The following is a 19647-nucleotide window of genomic DNA, read 5'->3' as shown; positions in this document are numbered from 1 at the left end:
TTTAATGCAGAGATTTAACATGCACTAACACAACTTTAATTCAACGTACAGAGGCATAAGTACTCTAACGAACGCATTGTTTGTTCATGTAAGTAAACACTACTACAACCTTATTGTAAACGGTAACTTCTGCAAGTCCACTTGCCCAGTATGTAATAACAAAAACATTAGAATTAGAAACTCGATCTTTGTGCAATGAAAAAAAGCACAAACAGACACATGTAACACAGTAGTTAAAAATCATTTAATATTTTATACATATATTTATATATGTACACATTAACTTGTATACCTGTAATGGTAACGTTTGATGTGGTCAAAAATCCATCGACGGAGAACAACCGCAGGTCAGACCTGCAAATTTCCCAAAGGTGCGGCTATAGAGACCCCAAGGGGAGATCATAGAAAAGCGAACTCTACCACTGACATCTACTCGGCCTTTTTGTGCTGTAGAAATCTGCTTTTATCTACATAACCGCTTGTGCTGAGCTCCTCTGCTCTTTCAACAGGTGTCAGGTTTCCATCCAAACCACGTTTTCTGACCTCCATGAGGCGATCAGTGGCGTCTCTTCCTCAACAGAACGAAACATTTCTGCTAGAGCGGGTGCTAAGGACAAACCGAGGTTGTTTTTTTTAACAGCTAAATCACAGCATCCCTAGACACCATCGTGTTCTGCTGTTCAGTCACAGTTTCTCTTTGTGAATAACATGTTTTTAAAAGGATTACAAATGCTGATATGCACAAGGAGCTTACTTTCTAGGCTTAAAACATTACTTATTGAGTCAAAGGCATACATGAGGAGGGACAATCGTGGAGTTTTGTCCAGAATACACAGATGGGTGGGGAAGACCGTCACCTGCGTATCCACAGCTCTTTCTCTAGAAATGTCGAAGACTCAGTGCAGTAAATACAAAATCTGAATACTTTCAGATTCTCGAAGACAATGTTTTAGAGCATTGGTGATGCGGAATGTGTGCATGACGCAGCTGAGATGTGATGTAACAAAAAGAAGCGCTTTAGAGAAATGGATTTGTGGAGGAACCTCCTGTGGGGTATGTTCCTGCTGGGCCTCCCCCCTGAAGAGAAATCAACAACGACAACAAAAAACAACACAGATGTCAGCATCAGAGGGGATGATGAATCATTGTTCTGAAGGTGTGAGTCATAATTTATGGCATCCAGAAAAACATGTTGGCATTTTAAAAATGCATTATTGAAGCATTGTTATATAACATTGTTATTGCTATATTTCCTAATTATACATCCAATTATACATTCATTTTACCTAAGATGATTAAAGCATATACGAAGACTTGAAAATATCTTAAGCATGTTTAAAGCAGCTTAAAGACTCGTGCACACAATGACAACCATCATGCGTGATTACTGTTGACTTTAAAGGTGCAGTAGGTGATCTGCCAAAATGCTAACCGTTAGTATGAGAGCTTTCTCTCGCACTTTGTCCTAAAGTGACTCTGCTTAATGGTTGGCCGGCAGCATGCAGGAACTATGCTTATTACTAGGCCATACTTACATGCTATTTCAGAGCGAATATTCAGAGTAGCATGGTAAACAATATAGGGAGTGCATCACAGGCAGTCATTGTTCAAAATGAACCATTGTGAATATAAAACCAACTTGACTACAGTAAAGCAGGCTAACGTTAGGCAAGATAGCACTATTTACTTATGTTTTGTTGTTAAACTAAATAAAAATCTACTTTATTGATGATGTATAGGTTCCTTATGAAACTAATCAGGGTTCAACAATAAGGACTGCCCGATGGCCCAGGGCCAGCGTGAGAAATGTTCGGGTCAGTAGAGAGAGTCGTTACTGGCCCGATCAGGCCAGTGCTGCTGTCTTGTCAAAAATTTTTAATTTGCCTGCGACTATTTGTCAATTGCGTGCAAATACAGTCTTAGAATCGAGAAACACTTTGTACTTTTAAGTCTTTGAATGCTACCTTTTCTATGAAGTCATAAACACCATATTGCTTTTTGGTTCCTTTTATCTGATTGGATGTTTTAAGCATCTTATTTTTTTCTGTAACCTGGTAAAAACCAATACAGTGAAGAGACGCCAACATCAAATTAGGAGGCTAAAAGAAAACGTCTGTTTCTTATGTTGTGGAAACATATTTACATGGGTACAACACAACGAAGAAAATGAAGTGATGTTTTGTATTGTTTGTCACTTTTAAGTCAGCAACCTTTTGTTTTGCAATAAAATACCTGAACATTTTTCATACAGCTATATTTTACCGCTAAATATTTTAACATTAAAAAATATTTAACTTCTAGATTCACAGACATTATTTTTGACACACTATTTAAAATATGTGGCTAAGAAATAGCTTTTTTTTTTTTTTTCGTGGGACCATTGAAAATTTTGGCAGGGCAAGTAAAAATCGGAACCACTGGTCGAGTCAAGCCAGTAAAAAATGTCCTTAAAGTTGAACCCTGCTAATAAGGTAATGAAAAATAGCTCTGAAAATAATCACAGGAATCGTTCGCCAGAAGATGGCTGCATTTCAGTGCATTTAACAACATTTCAGTGCATATAACCCATTCGTAATACAACACAATCTACAAAACCGGTCTAAAAGCGTGCAAAAGTAACTCCAATATTGATTTAAGGTTTTAAAAAGTTGATTCAGCATTTGTTTCTACTGCCATAACTTTTTCGTGCGCACACTAACTGTGTGAACAGGTGCGCAGATGTACAAATCTCCATGTGTTGACACAGTTTGGGCTATTTATCAGAATTACAGGAATTGTCGGCAGACAAATTTTAATAGGACAAATTTATTTTTGTCTTATGCCTTACCCAAAATATAAAAATACATTTAAATAGATTTAGATCATTTACTTGTACTATTGGAATGTGAACAGACTTTCAACCAGCACAATAAAAAATCTTTCTGAAGGAAATCACCTACTGCCCCTTTAACATCTTTTGACTAAACAAAGGGCATACTATGTTCAAAACGCCAGGAATAAAATGCCATTTCATTTCTCTTAATTGTTTTTCATGGCTAGTACCGTTAATGCATGTCACTGCATTTAATCTTGGTGAACTCTGACCTGCGAAATTGCATCATGTTATTGTATGTGACAAATAGAGGATTAAAACATGACCTTTCTGTACAAAATATAAAGCAATCGCTCAATTTAATCATCTCTTTTTATCCCAACTCTTTTCACATCACAGTCCGACAGCTCGAACAAGTGTGACTCAAGCTCTCTCTAAAGCGATAAATACACAAGCAAATGTGTGAAAGTGACCTTTTCTCTATAAAAGTAATTATCTGAAACTTAAAGCTGCACATTAATTGTGTTTAAGGCTGGTTTATACTTCTGCATCGCGTGATCGGCATGACCCACAGTGCTTGCCATGTGCGTAGCTGTGCATTTATACTTCTTGCTGCTCTGTGTTGCTCTGCAATAACACTTCCGAAACAGTAGCTGGCAGAAGGTATTTATGTTCCTCTGTGTGGAGTTTCTTCACAGGTGTTGTTTTTTCTGAACGCTACCTTAATGTACAGGTAGCTAAAACTTGCTCATTCAGAGGCGAGAACCGGCAGACATGCAACAACTTCAATCCTAAAGTAAACACAAATCCATCTGAAGCTCCTTCAAGAGACTCCACATTTGAAAACACTCGATTCATCAGGCTCGTAGTTCTCAGGACTGCCCACACTCACCACAAGAACTAATCACAGAGCTTGAGCTATGCGTTGTGTTGCAATGTGTAGTTAAATTTTGAGAGGTACATGTTAGCGTCAGCCACGGCGAGGGCTGTGTGAGTGTTTTGATGGAGAAACATGTGTGTGCTCGATGCAGAGGTATAAATCAGCCATTATGGTATTTCTGTTTTTCAATAGTGTCATCTAATGTCAGGGAGTGATTTTACACATTCATTTCAACCAATTGAGCATGAATGTCCAATAACGTGTCAAAACTGGCAATCACATGTCCTTCATTTTTTTTTAGATTATTTCACAGCCATTGACTTGCTTACCATGAACGGGTTGCTGGAAATGCCAGGTCCTGTGACCGCCTGTCCATAATTGCCCATAGGTTTGGCCTGTCCGTAGGCTGGAAACCCCCCTGAGCAGGACCGTGAAAGAGAAAAGTCCATGGAACTGATGCGTTACACTGACAGATATTAAAAACCCACCTCAACGCTAAAGCACTGAACCTGCTACTCCAACACATGCAACACCAAAACTCACGTAAACGAAGCACGAAAAAAGCAAAACCACTGATGCTTCTACAATACAAACACAGCCTTTCTCATGACTTAGAAGAGTATGCGTAAAAGAAAGGCATAAGCCGTTGGGGGGTTTGGGCCACCTCACACTCACAAAAACACAAATATAGTCTCACATACCATTGGGCTGTTGGTGGTAGGCTGCAGGTGGGGGAAAGGGACCTTGGCCAGGGAATTGCTGCTGGAAGGTCCCACTAAAACTGGTTGGCAGGCAGTAACTGGTTGTGTTCCCAAAGCCAGCTGGCATGCTCATGGAGCCAGTGCCAAATGAGGCTAAAGTAAATAAAAGGAGACCAGAGGAGGAGTAGCATGTTTCATCTGCTCATTCCTTGAGTGGACACACAAACACAGAACGGGGCATGCTGATCTCCACCAAAGCTAGGTTTTACCTGAAGCAGCGGCTCGTCCGTTGGTTTGGAAAGGATTTGTAGACATGGGCTCCTGAACCATCCCAGCAGCGACGAATGGGTTTGTGGAGGGAGCAGCTGCATGATAGAAATCGTTGAATCAGTTTAAATGACTTAAAGGGTTAGTTAATGCCAAAATGTAAATTCTGCCATCATTTACCAATCTACACCCTAGTTCATCTACACCCATAACAAAAAAGTTCATCATCAAAACACTTCAATTTTGACCCCTTCACTGAATATCTGTCATCTAAACCTCTGATGCTTCAAAATGCTCATTAAGTGACAAAAAAATCCATTTAAGGAAGCATTCATATTTGGTAAGAAGATGCTTGCTTGACGTTGTGAGAATCAATGACGTTTAGTCATGCGCTGCACAAACGCGCTATTTGTATGTGAATAGACACGTGAACATTTTGAGTTTACACGCTTCATTCACACATCAAATTCCCTTCATTCACTTCACAATAGACGCAGATTCACATCATGGGCAGGGCTTCTGTCAGCCCAGTGACTCTAGCTTCTTTGCTAAATGGCTAACATGGATTTTATTGAGAGATTAGCTGTGTTTTGTGTGCTTTAAGAAGGCTGAAAAACAGAGTACATTCGCTCGGAGCCATGTCTGATCTACTAGATTCGTTTAGAAGTAAACCCAGCTCCGGGTTCATCAACTCCACCAGAAACAGTACCTGGATGATGGAAGATTTCAGCAGTGCTTAAGACTGAACCAACTCTAGTTTTGAGCTGTTGTCCAGAGCAAGCTCCTGATAGGTTAACGCGGCGTGAATGTCCGGTGAAGTTTAAATTTTCCAACTTCATACATTTTAAAAGTGCAAAAAGCTCAACTCACACCGCTTTATTTGCTTGAATCGCGTGATTTGCACTGCCTTATTCGCCAACATTATGAAGCTGCAGGCCTGCAGTCTGTAATCACGATGATGTACCGGATCAGGTCCCATTTGTTGTGGATATTGTACCGCCCACTGAGGTAACGCCCATACTACTGTGAGAGTTGGGTTTAGGGTAGGGGCGGTCGTCTATTACGTAGTGGACCTGGTCCAGTACATCAAGCTGCGGGCTGCAGCGAGGACTGTCTCGAAAGTGTTGGGTCTCCGTACTTGCCGCTTCACCCGAACCAACAGCAGGTGGCACTGTCTGATAAAATGATAGGTCTGAAAGTGTTGATGTGAGCTTGCAGGTCTGAGCGTGTAGTTGGATGTCTATTTGAGTCTTTGCATTGACTTAACGTGTAAATCACTCACTCTTGATGCTTCATCCGTGTCTGGTGTGAACGCAGCATCAGGCTGAACTGAGAGTTGTCAAATTAGACAACCTAACCCACAGAGGACTGATCTCATCACCTAGCAACCATAACAGCTGCTGTTAATGAGTAACAGTAACGTTTGTGCTTCCTTTATCTCAATCAGATTTTAAAACTTATATTAAGCAATGTGAAGGCAAAAAAAGGATCCCGTACTGAATAAATATATTGACTATATTCACTTATTCATTTTCTTTTTTGGCTTAGACCCTTCATTAATCTGAGGAAAATAAATATATTGACTGTGCATGAATATATTTACTATATATGTACAAATAAAAAAAATTAAACTGTCAATAAATTCACTTCCTAGTAAGGCATTTTGTAGTCATTTTGCTTTTAGGGTGTTTAGTTATATATCCAAGTATAAATGAAACCCAAATTATACTGTAAATTTAAAACTGTACTCGGGAGTTTTCTTTTAAAAACGTCCTGCCGGTATCAACGTATTGATGTTGTATCCTATGACACTGGCCACTGGTTGTATCGTTCATTACCGGTTACAAAAATGTATTTGGAGGCTACATTTGAAAGAGCCTTTTAATCTTTTCGATTTAAGACAGCTTTCGTTTTGCCAAAATGACTTCAATGCCCTTCTAATGCATTCTTCTGAGGATGCAGCCATTGAAAAGAGACACAGCTACAGTTTTGTGTGAACAAGATTTTCACTGAATGGTCCAGTGTCCATTTATCACTCTAATCCCTCAGTGAAGGGGGTTCAGCGATGATCATTAGAGCCAATCACAGTCATATCTATTGAGCATGTGAACACATTGGCCAATCAGCAGTGATTGTAAGGACCCGCTCAATAGAGCTCAAATGTACAAATGCATGTTTTGAAAAGTCAGACAAAATCTCTCAAAATTGTTTAAACTTGTGTTCCCAAATGATTACATTTCTTATGGCCTCAGAGTGCGATGAGGGTGTGTAAATGATGATCATTTTCAATTTGGAAAGGACTAACACTGATTATTACAACTAGTTTACATATAAAATATGTAAAAGTTCCACCTGCAAAACCCTGTTGCATGTTGGGCAGTCCATGCTGAGGTGGCGGTGCAGGAGCTCCTGGGACGCCTCCAAAACCACTTTGGTAATGCATGCACACATGAAAATGTATACATGAACATAAGTTAAAATAAACTACTAGAAAGACAACAATAGATGCTGCAATACTGTATTTAAAACATTATATTGTGCTAGAAATAACTTACCCTTGTGCGGGGATGGTAATACTGAGGGCACTGTCAAGCTCAGCCAGCGCAGCATAACGGTCCTCTCTTGATAAACCAGCCAGAGGTGGTGCAGGAGGCATACTGGGTAGTGGAGGAACGGACATGCCTCCTCCTGAAGAGCAAAAATCTTAAATTACTGACTAAAATAACAAAGACACAAGTGAATAAAATAATCACATATAGAATCCAATTTTTTTTTTTTTTAAGTGTTATATAGGGCTACATAGTTAGTTAGAGAATATATGGGATATATTCTTAGAAGGGAGGCCATTAAATTAATGATGGCTATGTAAACATCTATTGGATTTTTAAGTAAAATTTATGTTCAACTACTCTAATGACATTGGTGTAAGCAAGTAAATGTATAAAATTATTTATCATTATTATTACTTTTTTATTATATATTTTATTATTATTTTAAAATTTTATTGCCAAACTATCTTCATTAAAGAGCATCTGTTATGCACAAATTCACTTTAATACAGCAATTACACATAGGACGTCTGAATATGCGCCCGTTTTTGAAATCTGGTTTATGTGTCAACCTTGTGTTGAACTGAGATATGGGTTGGCAAACTGACAAAATAGATTTTTCAAAACCTGGAATCCAATAAGACTTTTTATTAGCAACGCTGACTTGGAACTCCTTATAGGCTGGTTTAGTTCGACAAGCGCAGAGTTGTGGAGGCTATAATATATTTTACTTTTTTCTTAAGCATTTGGGAGGAAAATGTACTATGTTGTGTCTGATATTCTATGTATTGTGAAATGACCTTGTACTGTGTTCTACTTAATGTTATTGTTTATTTTATTATGCAAAAAGAGGCAAAAATTAAATTCATGTCAACTGAAGTTTATTTGTACAACACTTTTTACAATAATTAAAAGCTATAAGGCAGCTTTACAAAAGGTGCACATTATTGCATTACAATCAAATAAGTTACATTTAAATACAAGTTACTATATATAAACATGGCTAACCTGCAGTTTTACAGCATATAGGTGTCTATAAGATATATTATTAATATAAATATTGACATTTACAGACTGATGTGTCCAGCCACAACCAAATCACCATGGTTGTGTGTGTATAAACCACCAACCTATAATGTTAAATATTCACTAGCTCCTACTTTAATAATCCCTATAAACCAGAAGCAGTATCCATAAATAGCCTGTTCCGGATAATCTACTGATGTCATACGTGTTACCTGTGCATTTTTTTCCTAAATAAACCTTGTTTGTGTTCAACGGTTTTTGTAACAGATACAAAAAAGATGAAAAAGATTTATGTTTGTATGCTTCAAATATATTTGGATATTAAGAGCTGCCAATAGTACACTTATGATGTCTAGTGAGCACAATACACAGTTGAAGTCAAAATTATTAGCCCCACTGTATTATTAGCCCCTGTGTTTATTTTTTTTTTAGCCAATTTCTGTTTAACGGAGAGCAGATTTTTTTTTCCAACACATTTCTAAACATTAATAACTCATTTCTAATAACTGATTTTTTTTACTTTGGCATGATGACGGTAAATAATATTTGACTAAATATTTTTCAAGACACTTCTATACAGCTTAAAGTGACATTTAAAGGCTTCACTAGGTTAATTAGGTTAACTAGGCAGGTTAGGGTCATTAGGCAAGTCATTGTATACTGATGATTTCTTCTATAGACTATTGAAAAACACATAGCTTAAATTTGTTAAATAATTTTGACCTTAAAATGGCTTTTAAAAAATTAAAAACTGCTTTTATTCTAGCTGAAATAAAACAAATAAGACTTTCTCCAGAGGTAAAATCATTATCAGATATACTGTGTAAATGTCCTTGCTCTGTTAAACATTATTTGGAAAATATAAAAAAAAACAATTCAAAGGGGGTTTAATAATTCTGACTTCAACTGTATATGATGAGATTTTGTTTTGAGAGTATCAGAAACTCGAACTGTAAAGGGTCAACCTTTTTCTGAAAAGAGAAGAGAAGCAGTAGCTCATTTGCATTACAAAAGACATTTAAGAACAGCGTAACCTCTGGTTTATTTGAGCTGAAAAAAAATCATAAACACATTCTGGAGACATCCAAGAATTATGTTACATGTTGCAAAAATAGCATAACAGGTGTCATTTAACTACAGGCATTGTACAGGAAAGAGGCACATTGATGAAGTACTGTATATGATTTCATTATGTAACAGCCATCGGAGGAAATGAAAGTACACAAGAGCATAATACACAATGAATGGGTTGGGGTGTGGTACCTGTGTGGGGCTGTTGGAGGGAAGGCTTTGAGGGGGGTGATGTGCCAAAATGTGATGATACACTGGCGTTTCCAAAGGAATTAAAGTTGGCAAAGTCTGTGGTGGAATTATTTTGTGCTACAGGCAGCATGGGGTGAACAAAATACATTCATGAACAGGACTGATGAGGAAAATGAGAGTGTTTGACATACATTTTGGCAACCAAACATAAAGTAACAAACTGACTGGCACAATGCATGGTTATAGGTTAGGTGACATGATATGGCAGTGGCATTTAAAGGGATTGTCCACCCAAATGCTAACAAAACAGGTGCTCAAAGGGGTCATGGAAGTAATAGACTAATGCAGAATCTGAAATTTGAGATAACCTGTGTATGCTTTAAATGAAATCAATTCTACATTATATCATGTTTTTTATTATTATTTGTTTTGCATTAATAATATCAGTTATAGTCTTATAATCATTTATAAATCTTAGTTATTAATTTAGTCTATTTATTTAATTCCTATTCTATGTTCATCATTTATTATATTAATCGTCTATTGATTTGATTTCTTTATTTTAAACATATCTTACACTTGTTCTGCTTTTAGGTTTTATTTTGATGTTGTTTCATGAAATGTTCCTCTCCGCTGGTATGAGATATGAGGGTATGTCTCTGATTCGAAGTCTTGTGGCCTGATGTATAATAACACTTGTTAAGTCCGTGCTGTTCAGACGAAGTATGAGAGCGCACCGAAACAAATGCAACAAAGATTGTAGAATAAACCCTGCCCATCTATTATCATCACTTCGTCTCCTGCTTCTGCTCTTCTTTGGCTTCCTTCCACAGTCAACTCCTATATTGATAGACGGTTAATTCAGTTAAATACTGGTTAACAAGTTTGAGTATTGGAAACTCTGCTGACTTACCTGAAAAAAACTGACATTTCCTGACAAGCTCTAGCATCCGGGGCTGGATACTGTGATCTAACACTACACATTTATATAGAATGTTCTCTGATAAATAGATTTTAAACATTATGGATCAAGTCATAGGTGCCAATCTCGAGCACCCATGGGACCACATAAATTGTTCTAGTTTTTCATTCATTTTTCTTTATTTATTAGTCCCTTTATTAATCTTCAGTCATCACAGTGGAATGAACCGCTAACTTATTCAAAAAATGTTTTACACAGTGGACGCCCTTCCAGCTGCAACCCATCATGGGGAAACACCCATACACTCTCATTCACACTCATACACCACGGACAATTTTAGCTTACCCAATTCACCTGTCCCGCATGTCTTTGGACTGTGAGGCAAACCGGAGTACACGGATGAAACCCACGCCAACACGGGGAGAACATGCAAACTCCACACAGATATGCCAACTGACCCAGCCAAGACTCGAACCAGCGACATTCTTGCTAATTAACCACACTATTGGCAATTTCAGAGAAGTCTTTCTTAGTTTAAAGTTTATTTGAGGCATTTTCCATGGCACCTTTTACAAGGCTCTGAGCCAAACCCCAAAAGCACATTATTTACATTTACATTATATGGATTCTCCAATGTGAAGTGATTAACTCATACACAAAACTGGAATCACTCTCTAAAATATACAGTTTCTCATACTGTAGCTCTGCTCTCGCTAAAATATTTGACAAATACTGTATTCAGTTAAATCCACTGGCTGTAACATCCATTCGCAGCTTTGGTATAAGCTGTCATATTTTGGATGCATATAGAGATCACACTGCAAACCTTGTGAGATCACTGTCGAACATAACACCATCTTTCACAATTCGTCACTTTGGAATTATAGGGTTCTATCTGACATTATTCTCAAAATTGAGTTATTCATAAATTCTTATAAAATGACAACTCATTTAACATGATGTGGTGTTTTTTAAAAGTTGTTTACATTTTAAGACTTTTTATTTGAAAAAACATTTTCTACAAAAACAAACCTGTTGATTGGCTCACAGAAAATAAAAACAAAAAAACTTATAGAGACAAGCTCATTTCGGACCAATCAGGATCAGTTTTCTTTGCCAAACTGCTCCATTGACAGCACGAAATAACAGAAAAAAAAAACCACACACACACACAAAATCAAAGTCGACTAAAAAATGCTGCACCACACAAAAACGAGGAGAAACCTGAAACTGAAAAGATGTGTGTAAATGTGATGATTTAGAAGAATTAAGATGAAATGTTACATTTTAAATAGTTGAAAAAAAATTATTAAAAAAGTTATATATTAAATGTGAATTATTTTTATTTGTGTATATTTAGTCAGTCAAACAGTTTTCAGTGTTTATTAAACTCATTTGCTCATTGTCTGTTTTCTTTTAAAGTCTTTAAATGTGATATTAAGTCTTGAAGGGCAAATACGTAATTTAATTCATGGGACATATTGTTCAATAAATATAACTCAATAATTCATCTAATTCAATATACTATTAAATATTACCATATTAATTACATTAAATTAACATCTGCACAGGACAAAATATTTAGCACAGTCTTGTATGTTTAATTTAACCAAGAAAAAATATTCATCCTAAAACATCAAATAAATGCTCTCAAACATCAACAAATTGTTACAACACCAATTTTTTTTTTTTGTGTGATTGTATTTCTTGATAATTAATGCTTGAATTAATGATCTGCCAGAAAGGACCTTACAATTCCAAGTGAAAAATGACCTTTTTAAGAATCAGAAGGTTTAATCTGTATTTGCCCTGTTTATTTTACCCCAATTTGCAAATGGAAGACAATTTTGATAATTTACATGTAGAGTACATTTAGGGTCTCTGTCATGTTAGTGTATGAAAGAGAACTGTTACAAACATATTGTTTGCTATATGAAATGCAAAAAACTTTGAAGCTTGATATCTCAAATTTATTTAGAACGCAGAAAGAACCTTATAATTCCAAGGTGATGAATTGTCTTGAACTTGAACTTCAAAAGTCCTTCAGAATCTTGGAAACTACTCTCATGAGTGCAGAAGTGTGGCAAATGTTTGTCTACAGAAGGATATAAAAGCAGCATGAATTCTGATAGGAGCTGTTTGGATTTAATGGATCGTGGATTCCGGGAGGGTCTGGTAAATAATGACGGAATTATTTGATTGGGTGGACAATCCCTTTAGGTGAACAACAAAAATGCTACAACATGAGAAGCAGCGGTGAAAGAATTAAAGGAACTTATGACAAGCCACAGCTTCTAAATATGATTCTCCCTCATACATAATTGAAAAAAACAAATGGTTACCTGAGGGCCTGTTAAAATGTGCAAAATTTGCAAAGTTTGAAGAGCCGGCAGTTTGAGCTTGAGGGGCAGCAAAAATATCTCCACCCAAGTCTGAGAGGAGGTCAAACTTTTTCTCCTGGCCTACAGACTGAGCACGACTGATCACTGGGGACTGAGAGGGAAATGCGGGTAGTTACAGCACATAACCTGGATTTACTGAGAAGAACAAACCGTTCTGTGTTTCTGAACGAAAGAACAAAATGGTTGTGTGTGGTTACCTGGTTAGAAGGAGTCTTGGTGAGATGCAGGGTTTTGAGGGGCTGTGGAAGAACCTCTGGGGTGCTGCTGGTGCTGCTAGCTGATGAACCAGATATCGAGGCCTGCACTGAGGCTAAAACCTTGGCTTGTTCTGGGGGAACATACCTGCAATTGATGATGGCACAATAACAGAGCTGTCAATTTTTAGGTCAACACCAAAGGCTATGATTACTTTAGGCTCCCTGGGGACTTTATAATGAGATTTTGAATAGGTTTAATAGACTTAAATTGAGTGTTAGCATATTTAATAACGTAGCGAGTAGGCATAAGCCGGTTTAGGTATCTGACAGTATGATAACCTTGAATGAAAATATCAGTTTCTCTATATCATGATACTGTGATCACTGCTCTAAAATAACTTCTTTTTTTTTTTTTTTAAATGTTTGGCTAAATAAAAACTTTTCCCTATTAAGGACAATATGTTTTACTATAGGAAACAGCCCCCAAAATACACTGCTCTAAAAAATAAAAAGGGAGCAATTAAACAATGCAATGTAATGTTATTTTTATCCGGTAAAAACTGGCATAAGAAAATCTCCAGGAAGGAAATCAAGTTTCTAGAGTCTAAAGCAGCATTTATACATATAGACCTATATGCATTTATGTCTACATTTAAATTCATTCAACAAAATTTACAATGAGTGTTTTTACAAATAAAATGATTCAAAAGACCAGGGGTCAGAATTAATAACTGAGCAATTCCATGAAAATGTCAACCATGCCATTTAGTTTTCACTAAAATAGCGAAACCCTTTATAGGTTTATTGTGTATGCTTGTATTTTAAAGTACTGTAAAAATACCCAAAAATATTTCTGTCAATGTTTACAATCAATTCTATTTGATTTACAAAAATCACAAAAGCGGCATTAATTAAAATGTGTTGATTTTCCTTATTTAACATAAACATAAAAAACATTTACAGATTGATATTTTTCTGGTCCTGTGGTTAGTTCTTTGAAAAAACATAAACAGATGTTTCAATATAACGTTAACATGTACGTTCTATGTGAATATATGTTTTGAGTTTTTACTGTAAATGTGACATCCATAACACTGGAATTGCTCAATAGTCTTTTTTGGAATTAAAAAAGTTCTGTCTGTATTCACTAAACATGCACAGAAAACTGTAGCTTTTTGTGTTTCAACTTACTGAATATGAATTGGAAGGATTTTCTGGTTGTTCACACATTTTATGGGAGGGAAGTATTCAAATTAATCAGCAAATACAATTAACTAACAATTGCACTCCTCAAATTACAGATTTACACCATTATTTAATGCCTAAAAAATCATGTTTTGAATGTTATGCTTGAAACGGTTGCAATTGTATCTGAAAAAGGCTTTGCAGAGAATAGAGGGCATGGTATAAGCTAGAAGAATTTTTCCCACACTTTTTTATTTGGAGTACCAGACAAAGAGAGAGAACAATTGAGTCACATAATGCCAGCATGACTTAAGTTCCCTCAAACAGCGTGCAACCTGTTTTCTTTATGCCTGAACTGTCAAAACACAAACAGTGATTAAATGTACATCTTGTTGGATGATCTCACATAATACAGTCAGATATGACAGTGAGTAAATGCTAAAAATGCATGCGAGCTGAGTGCACGGGTGCTGTCCAATTCTGAAAAGTTTGCGGGACAACAGCCCTCGAGGACCAAGTTTGGGCACCCCTGGTTTACACTCATATAAAAGGCTTCAGCGTTAACACTTGATGGATAAAGCATAAAGCAATATAACTGGCTGATACCTGCATTGGCGCTCGAAAATAGGGCTGGGCGATTAATCGACATCAACATTCAAAACCTTTAATCCATTAAATTTTTCCAGGTCAACTTTTTCCATTTTAAGCACATTACATGCGAGTGTGTATATGTATATATATATATATATATATATATATATATATATATATATATATATATTTATATATATATTTTCACTAAATCAATGAACTTTGAGGGCAAATTTTTTTTTAATAAATAAATAAAAATAGTCGTTCATTAATCATAATAGTGTTTAAATGTTCAATAAATGGAGATTTAGGTTTTATGTCAAATCTCCCAGCCCTACTTGAAAAGTAAAAAAGTATTCAACTTCTGCCACAAGCAATGAACCCAATGCAACTTGATGAACCCATAATTCAGTTCTGCAACTCTTAACATCACTCCACACAAAGCAAATGAGATGTGCAATGCAGAATAAACACTATAGATATAAAGGGATGAATGCTTCTGAAAGAGCAAATCTATCTCATCAGACGTGCAAACAAAGCATCAACAATAAACTACACAAAAATACATCTCAAAAAAGTTCATCAAAAAATATCTATGAAAAGGATGAATCTCCTTACCATCTTTTCTTCTCATATTTCTCCTGAAGAAACTCTTTGACTTTTTGAGGTTCGCGGAAATCTGGGATCACAGAGCTCTTGTCATCGTACAGCCCCAGCCAAATGTGTTTGCAGAGCTGAGCACAAAACAGACAGCAAGAGACTACTTGAAGAAATCTCTGTATGTGCATATATCATAATGCTCTATTTGTGTTAAAGTGTGTTGTACCTCATTGCTGTGTTTTTGCAAGAACTCAATTTCCTGTTGGGTGAAAGTTGTCATAGAGATGGACTTCACTCTGTGTGGAGGGTTGAGGCCTCGTCTGGGGTACAAATCAAATGACATGAACATCAATGACTGCAGAGACAAGTTCGAAAACTTGCATGTTTCAGAGCCCTACTTTCATTAGTCATGCATAATTAGTGCGTGGTCCTATTTATTTATAAGTTTTAAGTTTAAGCAATAAATAAAAAACCTTAGTCTAATAAAGCATAACGACTCAACCAAAAAACAAGAAAAGGCTAAAATAGACACAATATCATAAAAACAAAACAATATCAACATTCCCAACTCTGACTCAAGGTGCTGAACTGAAACCTTGTTGAGAACCCCAAGACTTTGTATTGGACACAAGGCTTAACATTAACACACGCCAACCCACCAAATGAGGGTAGATTTCAGCCATTGCAGGTAAGACAGAAACTCCCACTAGCCACTTTGGCTGGGTGAAAATAATTTTCCCAGATAATAATACTTAAAAGCAGGGTTTGACAATAAGGATGGTCCAATATGCATGCAAGGGTGGTCTTAGAAATGAGAAGCAGCGCGACTGACAAAAATAATTGCATTCACGCGAGCAGTAGAAAGCAAGTGAATTACGAATAAAAGGATAATCACTTGCGCTAGAAGTATATGCATGCAAAGGCCTTAGAAAGGTCTTAGAAATGAGAAGTAGCGTGACTGACAGAAATAATCGCGCAAAAGGATAATCACTTGTGCTAACAGCTGGGGTGACGTGCGACTGCTTAAAATGAGAGCGCGCTACCGTTTCCTTGCATGAAGCAACTGTGTCTAGAAACACAACTGATGTGATTGGCTCGCTTTCAAATAGACAAGACAAAAAGTAATGCTCATGCACCCACAGTCTTGCTGCTTTAACAAGCACGAGATTCGTCTTTTTGTAAGCAGTTTGCTTTTGCTTAAACCATTCTTTGAACAGATTATTTATGGGTCTAACGTTAACCGTGTGTGTTTGTGATCATACTTTCATTATCACATGGTGTGTTTTTTACCTGCTTTCTTTTGCGTTAACATGGTTTAATGATCATTTTTTTACAATAACGTTGCTTTAAAGGGAGATTAACTCCCCATTTATGTGTAGTTAACGGGTGAACTGAAACCTTTAGCCAGAACAGATTACTTTGCATTTGTTTTGCAAATAAAAATTATAAGTATAGTATACAGCGGTATTTTGTTTGTTTTGACAAATTTAAAATTTGTGGCTTGGAAATAATTAATTGTTTATGTTCGGTGTGGTCAGAGATGCCTTTTTTGCATTGAGGTAAAGTTGGTTTTATATTCGCACAATGATTCAGTGTCAACTTGTGGCTTGCTCCCTATATTGTTTACCATGGTATGACTTCAAAACAACATTAACTTTAGCACTATTTATTTGGTTGTGAACAATACTTTGACAGTCTGTTAATATGATTTCACCATTTAGAATTTGCAAAGAACACTTTTCTGAAAATGCATTTATTAATATTATTAAGGGGAAAGACCGAATGTGTCAATATAAAACCAACTTTACCTCAATCTTTTTTACCTTGTCATATTTATTCAATTTTCTGTAAGTCAGTCAGTCTTTATTAATTTCCCGAAGGCAATTTGATTGCAGCATACAAGCATGTCAAACATAATACACAAAAGCACATTATACAATACAAATTCTAGCCTTAATTTAAAAACTTTACAGCTGAGGGGATGAATGAAAGTTTAAACCGATTTGTTTTACTAATAGGAGTTCTGTATCGAATACCAGAAGGGAGAAGATAAAACTTGTGGTGCATAGGATGGGAATCATCTGACAGAATACTCTGAGCTTTACTCAAAACTTGTCTATGGTATAATTGAGCCAAGGTCATGCCGGTTTTTATTTCTTTTAGGTTCACAACTTTCTCCAAACAACTTTTATTTTCCACACTTAGAGTATTGAACCAACAAAGCAAAGAAAAGGATAACAGCGACTGAATGTATAAGCTGTAAATCATGCACGAGTGACTTATCTTTATTAAAAGATCTTAATTTTTGTAAACAGTATAGTCTTTGTTGCCCCTTTTTACACAACATATTAGTATTAATAGAAATGGACAATTTATTATCTAAAACTGTTCCCAAATACCTATACTGATCAACAATCTCAACACCAACTCCATTAATACTTGTTTGCTTACCCTTAATCAGTCTCCTCTCACAATTAAAATCAATAGTCATCTATTTAGTCTTAAGAAAATTTACTTGTAAGAAAGCCTCCTGACACCAGCTGAAAAAATAATCAATTACAGGACCGCGCGTACAGTCTTCCTCACTTAACAAACTAACAATTTCAGAATCGTCAGCAAATTTTAAAATGTACCAATACTGAAAATGTGCTACAATATCTTTAAAACACTGCCATCCTTTGTGGCTATTTAGGGCCAGCTTTTGAGCCTGTGTGAAGACCTGGTGGCCCATGTTTAGTCAATTCTCTGTAGAATGTTGAACTTATGACATTAAAGATTACATTATTGACATAGGATCCTAAATTGAGCCCTTGTGCACTTCATAGCTGCCTATGTCATACTCAGTCAAAACTTGTATGCAAAACGTCTCTAAAAAGATAACTACACAGAGGGTGGTGTTTTTGATTTGGGATCATAAAATGCAGCATCATCTTCTGCAGGCCTCCATGGGGGTCACTGATGGCCCCTGTTCTATCACACCAACATAAAGCACAAACTGACTGAGCATTGAACTAAGAGTCCCTACATGTATGTGCTCCCAGGGGCCCTATTCCCAGTACGTTAATACAATGCAGAGATTTCCACTTGTAAAATCATTAATAAATAATAATATAGCTTCTCCAGCTCATTTAGTTATGATAATAAACTAAACATAAGAACTCGCAATTGTTTAAACATGGGTGTGTCACACACTGATACAGTACTTTTTGAACACAATCTCACATCCAGCCATGAAGCACGAACGCCACGCTTTCCTCCGTGAACATTAGAATGAAGTTCAGCTGCTTTGGCTCCGAATCTCCAGCTATTTTAGTGAAAGCTGATGTTCAGAAGATGTTAAAGAGACAGCTGGGACACATCCTGCAGATGAGCTCTCGGATGGGAGGGGTTGTTAGGCGTCTGCCCGTACAGACTCATGGGAAAAAAACAACAAGTTCATACACCATCTGTGTGAATATGACTGCCCTCGTTATAAACTTACAGTATTCCGGAACAGGTGGTGCACACAAACGAGCCCACTGTCATGTTGACGTAGGTCGGGCCGCGCTGGTCGCAATCAAAGCATTTCCTATTGGGAGGCAGGCTGGTCATCTCCCGAAGCATCTTCAGGTGCTTCTCCTCCTGTTTTCGTTTGGCACTCGCGGCCATCACCGAATAATTAAGGAGTAAGGGCTGGGGCAGGTCGAGCTGTTCGGTACGGGTAAATCTAGAGCATATACACGCCCGGCAGCGAAGGAAAATCGTTCCACATAGGACAGCCAGGAATAGCCATAAACGTCCTGTTGTTCACTGGACTGATGCAGCGCGTCCACAGGGGGCTCGATTCGATACTGCCATCTACTGCAATGGAGACGAGACCCCGCTGCTGGCACATAGCCTAAACACGTTATTTATAAGATTTAGACTTTTATATAAGTTAACGACGTGGTGACAGCATGGTACTGAGTGATGATAGCATTCACGCTTTATAGTATATCCTTCATTGTACTTGAAACTAACACAATGACACTGCCATCATGTCACATTCTGCCCCAAAACATGGTGATATCATGATAATTACCACATGCAAACTCCATGGTGTGTACAGAACTTATCAGGGTGATTGAAAAATGACCACAGTATTGTAAAGTTAAAAAATACAAAAGTTAAAAAAGACATTGCATTATCACTTTGTTACTTTGTCCAAATAAATGATTAACTTTGCAGTTTGTGAATGGATGGATTAAATACAAACAGTAACGCTTTGTTACAC

At 36.8% G+C, this 19647-nt stretch overlaps 1 protein-coding gene across 2 annotated transcripts; it reads right to left on the bottom strand.

The window, feature by feature from the left end:
* Window positions 1-222: 222 nt before the first annotated feature.
* On the bottom strand, window positions 223-19167 carry agfg1b (ArfGAP with FG repeats 1b). Of its 2 annotated transcripts, NM_200588.2 has the most exons (12): window positions 18877-19111; window positions 15622-15715; window positions 15414-15529; window positions 13020-13164; window positions 12763-12913; window positions 9499-9615; window positions 7216-7348; window positions 7013-7089; window positions 4663-4758; window positions 4394-4546; window positions 4022-4110; window positions 223-1077 (listed from the first exon to the last, which is right to left on the bottom strand). In NM_200588.2, exons 1-12 carry the CDS (start codon window positions 19041-19043, stop codon window positions 1018-1020), a joined length of 1398 nt encoding a protein of 465 aa, NP_956882.2. In that variant the 5' UTR covers window positions 19044-19111; the 3' UTR covers window positions 223-1017. The 2 variants fall into 2 exon arrangements, with proteins under 2 accessions (NP_956882.2, XP_087095098.1); XM_087238972.1 differs by lacking the exon at window positions 9499-9615 and having other exon boundaries at window positions 226-1077; window positions 18877-19167.
* Between the last annotated feature and the right edge of the window lie 480 nt (window positions 19168-19647).

The sequence above is a fragment of the Danio rerio genome, chromosome 2 (genome assembly GCF_052040795.2).
Source record: "Danio rerio strain M-AB ecotype USA chromosome 2, GRCz13ab, whole genome shotgun sequence".
In the NCBI taxonomy this organism is placed as follows: domain Eukaryota; kingdom Metazoa; phylum Chordata; class Actinopteri; order Cypriniformes; family Danionidae; genus Danio; species Danio rerio.
The sequence above is the reverse complement of the archived record's forward strand: the minus strand, read 5'-3'. Positions and strand labels throughout refer to the sequence as shown.